The sequence below is a fragment of the Syngnathus scovelli genome, chromosome 6, assembly GCF_024217435.2.
Source record: "Syngnathus scovelli strain Florida chromosome 6, RoL_Ssco_1.2, whole genome shotgun sequence".
NCBI lineage: Eukaryota > Metazoa > Chordata > Actinopteri > Syngnathiformes > Syngnathidae > Syngnathus > Syngnathus scovelli.
In genome coordinates, this window is record NC_090852.1 from 18300683 (window position 1) to 18313898 (window position 13216).

The following is a 13216-nucleotide window of genomic DNA, read 5'->3' on the forward strand; positions in this document are numbered from 1 at the left end:
ATCTTTCTGCTCGTCGCCATCCTGTTTGCCGTCAGAAAGCCCAGTCTTTACAACTGTTACATTTTTTTTCTCCAAGGTAGTCACAAAACATTTTCAAAACTGACGCTACCTTGGTGAAGGTAGGGCACATTTCTTTTCTCTCCCCGAGACGCAAACGCCGCACCGGCTGATCCAAAATGGCGTCGCGGTAGCTGACAAGTGAAAATTTGCTATTTAGCAGCACTAGCCGGTAGCGTGTTAGCATTCGAGATGGCTGCTAGCTAAAACGGCGTCATTGCGTCTCATATACAACTCTATTTCGGTGAGATAATATATGCAATTTATTGCTAAACGGTCAGAATAAGGTCGATTGTGGTGTCCGAAATAGGACTCCGGCCAAGCCGGCCGATTTACCCCGCTCCGTTGCATTGGAACGTCAATGCACCCCAACCCGATTCGCAAATGTCGTCGCTTTAGACATCTTGCATAATCTAATTTTTGCAATGATTAGAACGTCATTGGATACTAGTTTGTCGGTCATTTCGTTATTTTAAACGCTTTTAAGCAAACGACGATGTCTCTTAAACCGGCTGAGTTAGCAGTTAGCATTAGCCGGCTAGAGACGGGGGGGCGTGCTTTGTTCTAACAAAGACTCTCACGAATGATTTATTGTACGTTTTGTCAATCGTGTCCAACCCTTCGCCGAGAAATTTAATATATAAACACGGCATCATGCGCGCATTTGCCTCATGCATGCTTTCATATCGTGCGTATTCGTCAATGACGAGGCCAGTCTCCAAACTGGAAGCTTCAATCTATTTAAATTTGAAATAAAAACCCATTTATTCTCTTTTGGATTATTGATCGTGATCACTGTGTGATTGCTCATCTTTTGACTGGTTCTTTTTCTTCTCCAGCACCGTTTCCCCCCCTCTCCCTTCCTGTTATCCTTATTCTTTTCACTATTCTTCATTGTCAAGCCGCCAAAGTGGAGAGTGTGATTGCAGAAGGGGGTGCTTCTCGTTTCAGGTAATCATAATCTTCATGTGTCGTACTGTATTTCTATTTTTTCCCCCCTTCTTCTACTCCTCCGTATCACTTCCGGCTGCATAGAACAAAGCAGGATGTGGGAAAGGCTCAAAATGGCTGTGCAGCGTAGGCGCAAAGTGAGGAGGAGGTGGGGGGGTTCTGTTCTGTTGATACGAGCCTTGTGATGATTTGAGTCCTCTGGGTGGTGGATGGCAGCACAAGCCCACCGCATTGTGCATTCCATCGACTTGTGAGAGATGCAGTGTTTGATAAAATGCACACGCCCGGCACCATAACCAAAGATGGACTTTTTGTAGGCTCCAAGTATAAACAGTGGATCTCTATAACTCACATTAAGGTGCTTGCCGCTTTTGACAAGAATACTGTCATGTTTGCTTTATTGAGTCACAGCGTGCTACCATTTTTGGTATAATTAGTTCAAGTAAATAAAAAAAAAAACAGATCAAGAGTAAAGATGAATGTCTTCGTTTACTCTTCTCAACTTTACAATACAATAACACCATCTTAAACTTAATTTTGTAACGGAGTTGGTGCTGTCTCTTTTATTTAGCTCGAGGGAAAAAGAACGTTTCTTTGTTTTGACAAATGATTTGATTTCGGGTTTATGGCTCGGATGGGAATATAGCCTCCCAAAATAAAAATGGAATCAAAATTTTGGTGTCTATTAGTTTATTATGGTCCTGGATAAATACGTACATCACTGTGAGAACCTGTCGTGGCTTAACCCAAATGCTTTTATCCATGATTTTGAAATGTATTGATAATTATTTCTTCCTGCAAGCGTCGGCTGCATGCAATTATTTATTCATGCTACTCATTATGGTAACAAATAAGGACATATTGTGTTGTAAATCTTAGAGTTTGTCTTTTGCTTGTTCTCGCTGATGCAGTGCTTCTTCGGGGGGAGGAGGTGGTAGGGGTGCACCTCAGCACTATCCCAAGACTGCCGGCAACAGGTGCGTTACCGCGTCAACCCGCACTCGTCCTAAAATGTCACCCGCAGACGCTTTGATAGCGCATCAGCGACCCGAAACTGTCATTAAATTGTCTTTGGGCTCCCGCAGCGAGTTCCTGGGGAAAACCCCAGGGCAAAGCGTTCAGAAATGGGTTCCTTCACGAAGCACTAGACGAGATGCCAACTCCAGCAACGAAAAAGAACGGCACGATGCCATCTTCAGGAAAGTGAGAGGGTAAGCAAATGTGTGTTGACATGAAGTTATCAAAACTGAAACGGGAAGGTGACTTGTTTTCTTGCTCATCACACTGACGCGTTTGATTTCCAGCATACTCAACAAACTCACGCCTGATAAGTTTGACAAGCTATGCCTTGAGCTCCTGAACGTGGGCGTAGACTCCAAACTCGTCCTCAAAGGTATCATCTTGCTGGTACGTACGGGCACACGTGACGACGCTCAAGCCTGACCGCGTACGCTTCCACCGGCCGACTCTTGACCGATCGTTCCGTGTCCTGCAGATTGTGGACAAAGCCCTAGAAGAGCCCAAGTATAGCTCGCTCTATGCTCAGCTATGTCTGCGTTTGGCAGAGGACGCACCAAACTTTGATGGCCCTTCGACCGAGAGCCAAACCTCCCAAAAGCAGAGCACAGTGCGTGTCGTTCCTGCAAAATCTGAAAAGGGAGAAATTTGGGATTATCCAATTAATACAGTTTTATGTGCATTTTTTTACAGACCTTCCGGAGACTGCTAATTTCCAAGCTTCAAGATGAATTTGAAAACCGCGCCAGAAATGTTGAAAGTAAGTACTTGGTGAATTGACTGTGTGTTATTTCAGTATCGCTCGCCCCCCCCCACTGACCGTCTCGTCTCATCCCTCAGTCTATGACAAACATGACAACCCTCTTACTTCTGAGGAGGAGGAGCAGAGAGCCATTGCCAAGATCAAGATGCTCGGCAACATTAAATTCATCGGGGAACTTGGCAAACTCGACCTCATCCATGAATCTATCCTTCATAAGTGCATCAAAACGGTACGTCTCCCCCGGAGTCTTTGGAAAGATGCCACATGGAAACCCTCGCGTGACCCTTCTTTCCCTTCAAGCTTCTGGAAAAGAAGAAGAGAGTCCAGCTTAAGGATATGGGCGAGGATCTGGAGTGTCTCTGTCAGATAATGAGGACTGTCGGCCCGAGACTCGACCATGAAAAAGCAAAGGTGAAGCAAAGCCGTTCAAGGCGGCGCCATATTGTGTTCTCATAATTACGAGTTACCAGGTGTCTTGAGAAAAAGCAATTACAGCACAATTAACTATAATTAATTATAATCGTTTTTGTGGCATTTATTAATAGTAATAGTAAGCTGAATGCTTTTTTTCTCTTGCCCCAGTCTTTAATGGATCAGTACTTTGGCCGTATGCGATCCTTAATGAACAACAAGGATCTGCCAGCGAGGATCCGCTTCCTGCTGCAAGATACAGTGGAGCTGCGAGAGAACAACTGGGTCCCCCGCAAAGCTTTCCTCGACAACGGACCAAAGACGATCAACCAGATCCGACAGGACGCAGTAAAGGTCAGTAGGTCTCGGACGAATGCTCCACTTTTACGAGCAGAAGGTTTGTGTGTTGTGAGTGTTCCTTCTTTTAATGGACATCTCTATGCCTTTTAGGATTTGGGCGTTTTCATCCCAGCAGCTATGTCGCAGGGCATGAGGATGGACTTCTTCCTGGAAAGCCCCTTCATGCCCAACAGAATGAAATTGGACAGGGAGACGCTCGGCGGATTGGCCGACATGTTTGGACAAATGCCAGGTAGGAAACATTCGGGACACTCGCTTGTATGGCGTTCTCATTTGCTAAATTTACTTTTTTTTTTTATGACTTGCTCATTGACGTCCGGCCTTCTCTCAGGTAGCGGAATTGGAACAGGACCGGGGGTCATTCAGGACAGGTACTCTCCGACCATGGGACGCCATCGCACCAACCCGCTCTTCAACGGCCACGGCGGCCACATCGCTCCGCAGCCGCAATCGCAGTTCGACATCGGGCCCAAGTCCTCCTTCGTGAAGTCCAACCAGGTCCGCGAGCGCTTTACCTTTCCTGGCCTGTCCGAAATGTCTGACTGTCCTCTCTATCTATCTGTGCAGGTTCAGAACCAGCATTTCCTCAGCCAGAGCCAGAACCACGCGGCCCAGCAGCAGGTCCAGTCCAAGGACTTGCCCCCACGCTTCAGCAAGAAAGGACAGCTCAACGCGGATGAGGTAACTTCTCTCTGCCACACCCGCTGGTGTGTCCTCCCCCTTGTGCTCACTGATGACAAAAAGACGCGTTATTCTGAGGAAACAAACCGCCACCAGTCCTCTCCTCCTCCATCTTTCTCTCCTTCTTCTTCTGCTCCTCATCCTCACACTGGTTGGTGGTCCTCTGACTGTGATTATGAGATCTGAGGGCATGAGCTGTGTTGGTGCTCAGGCGGTGGTTTTGTTTGTTCAAATGTGAGATAAATGGCTTTTTTTTTTTTTGTGTGGCGTTGTCTGCGCGTGGCCTCCCGCAGATCAGCCTGCGGCCGGCTCAGTCATTCCTCCTCAACAAGAGCCAGGTTCCCAAACTCACGCCGCAGATCCCCTCCATGATGCCTCCCAGCGCCCAGCCCCCTCGCACGCAAACCCCACCCCTGGGACAGGTGAGCAGGTGTCACATTGAGTGTGTCCATAAATGGTAGAAGATACATTTGCTCTATGACCAAACTTGTCACTCAACTTTCCTCTGCTTCCACCTCAGTCCCCTCAGCTCGGCTTGAAATCCAACCCGCCGCCCATTCAGGAGAAGCCTCCCAAGACCATCAAGAAACCACCTCCTGCCAGGGAGGAGCTTCTGAAGATGACGGTAGGTCCACCAATATCATCGTCAAACTAAAACTGGCCAGCTTCGTTGTGTTCTTCACACCATAGTTTTCACTCTTCTTTTGGAAGTGCTACCAGTTGCCTCGAGGAACCTAAAATATATTCATTAGTTAGGTCGTTTCTTGGTGAAATATAGAAATAATTTACTCAGCAAAAAAAAATATGTACACACATTTGTATGCCATGAATATTAAGAGTCACCTGACTAATGGATATGCTGACATGAAACTTTCACAACGAATTTACGTATGATTTCCAAAGGAGGCGACCATGAGCGAATATTTAACCAGCAAGAACCTGAGCGAGGCGGTCAATAGCGTGCGTGAAATGAAGGCCCCCAAGCACTTCCTTTCGGAGATGCTGAGCAAGATCATCGTGTTCTCGCTTGACCGACCTGACGAGGACAAGGAGCACGCCAGCAGCCTCATCCACGCGCTGCGCCTCGAGGGACTCATCACTGCTGAGAACTTCATGCAGGTGCGCGTGCTGTCAAAAATCTTGTCTCCAGGAACATGATGGCTGAATGATCACGTCTTGTCGTTGTACAGGCTTTTCTCAACGTCCTGGACCAGTGCCCGAAGATCGAAGCCGACGTGCCCCTGGTCAAGTCCTACCTGGCCCAGTTCGCCGCTCGGGCCGTCATCGCCGAGCTACTGAGCGTGGCCGAGCTGGCGCACCCGCTGGAGAACGGCACCCACTTCCCGCTCTTCCTGCTCTGCCTGCAGCAGACCGCCAAGCTGAAGGACCGCGAATGGCTCACCGACATCTTTCAGCAGAGCAAAGTTAACATGCAGAAGATGCTGCCCGGTAGGTTCTCGATGACCGTCCCTTCCCGGTTCGCCATCACTCCTAACCCCTCTCGGTCCGCCGTGCAGAAATCGACCAGAACAAGGATCGCATGCTGGAGATCCTGGAGGGCAAGGGCCTGAGCTTCCTGTTCCCGCTGATGAAGCTGGAGAAGGAGCTGCTGAAACAGATCACGGCAGACCCGTCTCCACAGTCCATCTACAAGTGGATCAAGGACAACATCTCCCTCAAGCTCCACACTGACAAAGGCTTCGTCAACATCCTCATGACCAGGTGAGGGGGAACAGCTACAAAACCTTGACCTCCATATACTAAACAATTTTTTTATGGTCTCAGCTTCCTGCAGTACATCGCCCAGGAGCTGTGCATGCCCGAGGGCGACGAGCAGCTGTCGGCCCCCTCCAAGGAGCAGATGGAACAGGAGAAAGCACTGCTGTTGGCCTTCAAACCTGTCATGCAAAAGTTCCTGCACGACCACACCCAGCTGCAGGTCAGCGCCCTCTATGCCCTGCAGGTGCACTGCAACGCCAACGGCTTCCCCAAAGGTACGCTCCATTAGCTACACAAAGTGGATATAACGAACGAACATGGCCGATATGCAAATTGAATTTTTTTTCAAGGCATGTTGCTGCGCTACTTTGTCAACTTCTATGACATGGAGATCATTGAAGAAGAAGCCTTCCTAGCATGGAAAGAAGACATCACCCAAGAATTCCCTGGGAAAGGAAAAGCTTTGTTCCAGGTATGTCCAAAAATGTCATTGCGTCAATGATTAAAATAATCCTGCTTGCCAAATTTTTTTCGTATGAGTAACTTTGACATTGTGCTTTTCCTTCAGGTCAATCAGTGGCTCACGTGGTTGGAGACGGCCGAGGAAGAGGAGTCCGAGGACGACGGCGATTGAAGAGGCGCCCGCCGCACATTGTTACACTTTGCCTTTTCCTACGCGCTCACCTCCAGCATTGATCGATCGATTAACCACTAACGAGCGACACTGCCGCGTCTAAACCCTCCTCCCATTCTGTGGCCACTTGTGGAGTGACTCGACTTTTTTTCTTTTTTTTTTTTGGTAACACTTACCTCTTTTTGACTAACTCGCCCCCGAGCAAACGTCAAGGTTGTAAAATCATTTGGTTTAGTCAACCACGTCTTTTCTTTTTGCATCAAAGTTCCTTCTCAACCAATCATCAGTGACTTTCTACCTCTCAAATAATAACCCCATTTAGTCACTTGAGAAACAAATGCCTCACGATATATAATAATTTTGGCGGGGGGGGGTTAAACTAATGTTACACTAACGATTGATTTTTAGTTACCATTTAAAACAACAAATAAAGTTTTGTTCTGATGGGTAACTTCAGCTACGTTTAGCGTTCCGGTTGCTCCACAATGTTGTACGTTATTTTCCCTTTAAAGCCCATTCCGCCCGCCTGAGGTAAATTGTTACATACAGTCCAAAAAAAAAAAATGAAGGCCTCACATCCATCTGCAGTCAATGATTAGCCCGTTCCTGATCGCTATTTTCAGGAACTACGGCAATAATCTAAGTGCAACAACTGACAACATGAATTCATCTATTTTTTAAACCTTTCAGTGAATGGCTCCCCCTACTCATCTCTTCTTAAACACTGCTGAGTCATTGTAAGTGAACATCATTGTACTCATAAATCATGATTGTGCACCTGCTTTAATGTCAATAAAGTCAGTAAATGAACACCGATGACATCACTTGTCTGAATGATCGTCCCTCCAGGACTTAATCCTGATCCGTGGGAATCCAGAAGTATTCCACCAGCTTTCTGTTCCCTCGCTGGCTCATCGCCGACTCGGGGCGAGTCCCTTCAAAAGGGGGCAGCTCGTCAAAGTGGGCCAGCCCGCCGCCGTCCCTCGCTGAGTGTGGTGCGCTCACACGGAACATAGTCCTGAAAAGCGGGAGAGAATTGAAGGTTGAGGAATTGTGGCAGGGATTAACCACTAGAGGGAGCCAAATAGGGGTAGGTCAACTCAATTCATTTGAAGTTCTGGAGTGTTACGTTTGTTAATTGGTGTAAAAATGAACTTTTGACTTCCCTTTTAAACATGTAAACTTATTTCCTTTGTTTTTCTATTTCAATAGTTTATTTGTTGATAAATTCAATAAACAAGAGAATTGAGAGGCAGGACCTGGATGAGGTCTCCGATTCATCGGGGTTGGCCTCCGACATAGTAGAGATGTAAACTGGGTCGCCTTCCTGTCTCAAAAAGAAAAAAACGTCCAACCATTAAACTAACCTACCTACAGTATTTCCAAGAATTCATGAGAATTTGTCTCACCGTGAAGTTTTTTGGAGTACCGTCTTGATTTTTGAGAATTTTCACCCGTTGGTTGCTCTCAGTCATGCACAGGAAGTAGTTCTTGATGTTAACCTGACACTTGGTCAAAATACAAAACAAGAACTTTCTTGATGTTGGCAAAAGTAAAAAAAAAAAATCTACTTTAACCCATTTTTTTCTTCCCTCTACTTCAATAACTCCATTTCAAACCTCACACTTTTCTCCCGCCGCATGGCCTTCACGTGCTCCTGCTCTCTCAGCACGGCATCCAGCGTACCATGCTTCTCCTTCCACTCACGACACTCGTCCGCCCAGTTCCGCCGCTCCCGCTCGGCCAAACGGCGTTCGGCCTCAGCCTCCTTGCGGCCTCGCTCGGCTCGCTCGCTCGCTTCCTGCGCCGCCGCGGCTCGACGTTGCCATTCCGCCTCGCTGGGAACGAGATATTTTGATTTACCACTATGTGTCGCAGCCAAAAACCAACAGAGCTACTTATATCAAACTTAAATTAAATATTAAAGATAACGAAGCCAGATATTAGCTTTGTGTGGCTAAGAAGCTAACATTTTAAGACCACCTGATCTTCCTTCAAACATAAGGTCAGTTAAGCCGTATCATTTTACTAGCCTCTCTTTGAGTTGGTGGTTTTCATCAGTAGTATGTCGCAACTTGTCTCTAAGGGTGTCCCGGTCCTCCTGCAGGTTCTCGTTCTCCCGCTGGAAGGCCTGCTTGTCGGCGACCGCTCGCTCCAGTTTCAGCTGCACCTCAAATAGATTCTTCTCCGTCTGAACCACGACGAGCTGAAGGTCGGATCGCTGAAGACAAAGAAATCGTGTGAGTTTTCTTTCAGAACAAGAATATTAGTTGATATTTACCTCCTTCTTCAGCTCTTCCACTCGTCCTGACAGTCGTGTTCCTTGTTCCTTAGCTTCCTCCCTGTCTCGCTGGCCGGCAATAACGCGGGCCTCGGCGAGAACCCTGCCCCTGTCGGCCACCCCTCGAAGCGCCTCTGCCTCGTCAGCGGCCTGCGAGCACAACGCCGCCCTCTGCTGGCTCTGGCACAAGCGCTGCTTCAGCTAGAAAACACACGTGCGGCTAAAATTAGATGCTAGCCACGACCTCCTCACAGGATCCAGGTCACGTACGTCTTTAACTTGTGCTTGCAACTCTCGGTTGACGCTCCTGAGGTTCTTCACGATGAGCTCGTTTTCCGAATAGATGGTCATCCTCTCCATGCGAATTTCATCCGACAGGAACTTGTTCTCCTTCTTCAGGTCTTCGCACTCCTGATTCCACGACAAAAACAGAAGAACAATATTTTTCATTTTTATATTGTTTTTCTTTGGCCCAGTCTGATTATCACACAATCGATTATCACAATTGTGGTGACAAAAAAAAAAAGATGGCGACTGTATCTCCTCCTTACCTTCCTCTTGCGAACTAGCTCTCCCTGCAGGTGGTTGATGTGCAGAAAGGATGTGTTGGAGGTCACACCAGCACTAACGGGCCTCACCACCTTCAGTGGCCTTCGGGTCGGCCTGGAAAGAAGTCTGACCCCCTCCTGCGAATCTGTGGTCCCGAAGCGAACGCCACTCATGCTGAGGGACTTACCAAGACCGTCGTCGGACGAGCCGGACGAGCGCAGGTCCGTGTGGGATTTGGCTCGGAGCGGCATTTTCTTCTCCGGAGTGAGGCTTGGCGTTTTATGATGGCTGGGTCATCACCTGAGATTCATTCAATATTCATCATCAGGTAACAAGAGAATACTTGGGACACCAGAGAACTTGAACTGTCCTCGTTGTAAAAGCTTCATTAACCCCGAAGGCATTGTTTTAAAGTCACACTTAATTATATTACAATCGTTGTTGTTGTTTTTTAGGGCAATGCAATGACCGATTAATCGGTCAATTTTAAACGATCTCGTGAATCACTTCTTTTTGGTCCAAACGATAAAAATATGAATTACATTTGACTTTAACGATACTTTGTCATCTCGTATTTAATGTCACAACAGAGAGAAAAATCGACAAAAAAATCAAATCAACCAATTAATCGTTCAAGCCTTTTAATATCGATATTATCACCAGAATGATGCTTTTATAAAGCTTCTGTGAGAAAAGTATTTTGGTAGGCCTCCCAGATGAACTTAAGTGTTAGAGAGGAACCAGAGAGGAACCACGGGAGCCCGGGAACATTCCAGCGGTAATTCCACTTTTCCCAACAGACGTCTGGCGCTGACCAGGCACAAAAATACTAGGGAAGAAAAATAAATTCCTGATTTATGATCATACTTTGATGATGTGCTTGAACCGGAAACGAGTTTAAAGACAAATTTGTGACAATGTGTGAAACACAGCAAGACGGTTTGCCATGGAGGTCTTGTCGGTTATCTAGTTAAAGGGGCCATGCTGCAGATTTGACCTTCACTTCCCTTTTCCTCTCGTTATCTGTCGGGTTCGCTACGTTTTTTTGTTTTTTTTTGCCCGCCCCATTGCCTTTTGTGTTCTGCCGCGATAGAACATGGTGGTAGTGGTGACCGGTTCCAACATGTTGACTCGCTTATTGACGCTGACGCTCACCTCGGCGCTCCTCAAAGGTATCCGGATAAATCGTTGTGCTTGGTGATGATTGTGTCATGGCTGCATGAATTTAAAAAGATGCTTTCATGCTTTTTGAAACTTTATTGGTTGATGACCGAACAATGAGAATCAGAATTGGGATCGATACCGGATTTTGTGGAGTGTCATATCGTCTATCCGTTGTGTTTGGAGTCTCCAAAGGTCAGAGCGCCGCTGGGGTCTTCCTGCTTATTGAAGGTGGAGGTTACACCTTCAACTTTACCGCTGCACTCGCCGCTTGTCACTCGCGTCACGCCACCATGGCGACCGTTGCGAACGTGGAGGAGGCACTACGACATGGACTGCAGACTTGCAAGTATGTGGATTGACGATTCAGTTGTATTTGTTTTTAGATGTTCACTTTCAAGATCTATATTTGATTAATATGACCTTTTAAGATGAAGAAATGACCCCCCACAATTTTTTTTCAACATACAAATGTCCAATTGTTTTTAAACTCACAATTAAGTAAGTAATTAAAAAAAAAAAAACTTTTGAATATTTGATTCATTGAATTGCTTGACGAGTCCGTTCAAACGCTCTGGTGGACCGTCGTTAGCTCACGGCCCTTATGTTGCCCACCTTTGGGATAAATCTAACAAAATTGTGACAAACTACATGAATACACGTTTCCAGGTTTGGCTGGGTGACGGAACAGGTGGCCGTCATCCCGCGACTCACAGCGAGCAATAAGTGCGGAAACGGCAAAACGGGATTGATCAGGTGGAACGCCAGGACGGATCAGGCTTTCGCCGTCTTCTGCGTCACTCCGACAGGTGGCGGCTCATCTAGACATGCCACAAACTAGCGAACATAATGCACAGCATGTTTTGTCCTCCACAGCCACCACACCAACGTCCAACTCGTCCTCGTCCACAACGTCGGCACCTTCACCAACTACAGCCGTCAAAACGTCCCACCTCGTCCCTATCTCCACCACCACCTCTCCATCTCTTACCCACCATCCCTCCTCCTCCTCGGCCTCTTCAGCCCATGCTCTTCCTTCTCATGTCGTCACTTCATGGCCCACTTCCTCTTCCTCACGCTCATCCTTCACCTCGACTCCGACTCATGCTTCCAATCAGCAAACCCAGAGACCCGTCAAGGCTCCCTTGAGAGGTACGGTCCAGAAACAGGATGAAGTGAATTCAGTTGTCATTTATTGACAAGTAGTTTTTTTTTTTTTCTAAATGTAATCTTTGTGTAATATTTTGCTTTGTAGTGTTTTTGTATGTTAGTTTTTTTCCTTTAAAAAAAAATCAAAGAAAAAAATCATCTGTGTCTTTTCAGTTGTTTGGATGGTGTTCATTGTCCTCGGTATAGTCTTCCTAATGGTGACAGTGGCCGAGGTGTCGTGTTACTACTACAAACTGTGAGTTTAATTCAGATTAACATTACCGTAATTTTCGGACTATAAATCGCACCGGACTATAAACCGCACCAGCTAAAAGTCATGATTCTGGGTTCAAAAATTGCGAGAAAAGTCGTGGCTTATAGTCCGCAATTTACGGTAGTAACTATTCAAGGTTTTGATGTCTTGTTGACATATTGTCACTTTGTATGTCACCGATATTCAATTTATAAATATACAGGTGTTTACATTAAGAAATATTGTAAATGTCACAGCGTTTGAATTCACATTTTTAAAATTGATACAAATTATTCAACACAGGCTCCAGCACGCCCGCGACCCCCGTGGGGACTAAGCGGTTCAGAAAATGGATGGATGGATGGATGGAAATATTTAGGAAAATGCTCAAATTTGACAAAACTACTTTTTTTTTTTCCCCTCCATGAAAGGAAAAGTGGGTCCTGTAGGTCGCAGGTCCTGCAGGGGGACGATGCGGAGGCAGAGATGTGGAAGCCCACAGACAGCCGCACCAACCTTCACAGAGCACACGATGATGTGGAGGAGGAGGATGAAGACGAGGAGCAAAGAGATACAAAGTTTTCCAGTGATATCATGCTATGTGTGAACCCACAAATGAGAAACATCACAGTGTCGTAAACATATTAGGAATCATACTTTTCTGACAGTCAGTCTTAATAAAAAACAATCATTTTATTTGATAAGAAAGATAAGCTCATGATTTTCAAATAAATAAATAAATGCAAAAATATATTATCCATACAATTACCATTTACAGCGAGAATTTTTTTTTATTGCTGTGTCCGTAAGACTTGCACTGCTTGCTCGCTCATTGAGAAATAGAAAACCTAAATAAAAATCCACTCCTTTAAAGATTGTGTGAGAGTGTAATGCAGTCACAATTTTCAGTTTTCTAATTCATCTGCTTGATTGCAATTTGCTACTTAATCTCGACATCCATATAAATGTGAACTACGGTGCTATTTTGTAAAAGCATCACTGTCAGGTTGATTTTTATTGCTTGATATTGCTTAAATTGCTTAAATTGACTTTGAGGGGGCGGGGCCCCAGTGAAAGTGTATCACGTGTCCGGAAATACATATGTCACGAAATAATAAATGCAACCATTATTTTCCCTCTAACACTGGAGTATAATAAAATACGATTGCTTAAGTTTTTTTCTCCTAAATTAAAAAAATATATTTACAAAAACACATTTGCGTAGTTCTT

At 45.9% G+C, this 13216-nt stretch overlaps 2 protein-coding genes and 1 non-coding gene across 4 annotated transcripts; all 3 read left to right on the plus strand.

Moving 5' to 3' along the window:
• Positions 1-264: 264 nt before the first annotated feature.
• On the plus strand, positions 265-7403 carry eif4g2b (eukaryotic translation initiation factor 4, gamma 2b; the record flags this gene model as incomplete). Its single annotated transcript, XM_049723199.1, has 21 exons — positions 265-301; positions 897-1008; positions 1920-1985; positions 2094-2219; positions 2313-2415; positions 2504-2635; positions 2719-2785; positions 2866-3017; positions 3089-3199; positions 3371-3553; positions 3650-3791; positions 3891-4057; positions 4127-4240; positions 4534-4662; positions 4761-4865; positions 5144-5359; positions 5431-5689; positions 5758-5962; positions 6026-6234; positions 6310-6431; positions 6528-7403. Coding segments are annotated over 21 exons (2823 nt in total), but the record flags the coding sequence as incomplete, so codon positions are not given.
• LOC125971409 (small nucleolar RNA SNORD97) lies at positions 4283-4432 on the plus strand. The gene has a single exon (XR_007482455.1). It is a non-coding gene; the product is annotated as a small nucleolar RNA SNORD97 (small nucleolar RNA).
• lyve1b (lymphatic vessel endothelial hyaluronic receptor 1b) lies at positions 7181-13159 on the plus strand. Of its 2 annotated transcripts, XM_049722731.1 has the most exons (9): positions 7181-7330; positions 7443-8833; positions 8928-9751; positions 10517-10595; positions 10771-10933; positions 11254-11393; positions 11461-11736; positions 11908-11989; positions 12418-13159. In XM_049722731.1, the coding sequence occupies exons 4-9, from the start codon at positions 10520-10522 to the stop codon at positions 12623-12625; spliced, it is 945 nt and encodes a 314-aa protein (XP_049578688.1). In that variant the 5' UTR covers positions 7181-7330; positions 7443-8833; positions 8928-9751; positions 10517-10519; the 3' UTR covers positions 12626-13159. The 2 variants fall into 2 exon arrangements, with proteins under 2 accessions (XP_049578688.1, XP_049578689.1); XM_049722732.1 differs by lacking the exon at positions 10517-10595.
• Positions 13160-13216: the final 57 nt, after the last annotated feature.

What these genes read in the sequence shown, in the direction of transcription:
- lyve1b (XM_049722731.1), top strand. Translation starts at nt 10,520, where the DNA reads ATGGTGGTAGTGGTGACCGGTTCCAACATGTTGACTCGCTTATTGACG. An exon ending in CACCTCGGCGCTCCTCAAAG is followed by an intron (nt 10,596 to 10,770) that starts GTATCCGGATAA and finishes TTGTGTTTGGAG; the next exon opens with TCTCCAAAGGTCAGAGCGCC. An exon ending in CGTCAAGGCTCCCTTGAGAG is followed by an intron (nt 11,737 to 11,907) that starts GTACGGTCCAGA and finishes GTGTCTTTTCAG; the next exon opens with TTGTTTGGATGGTGTTCATT.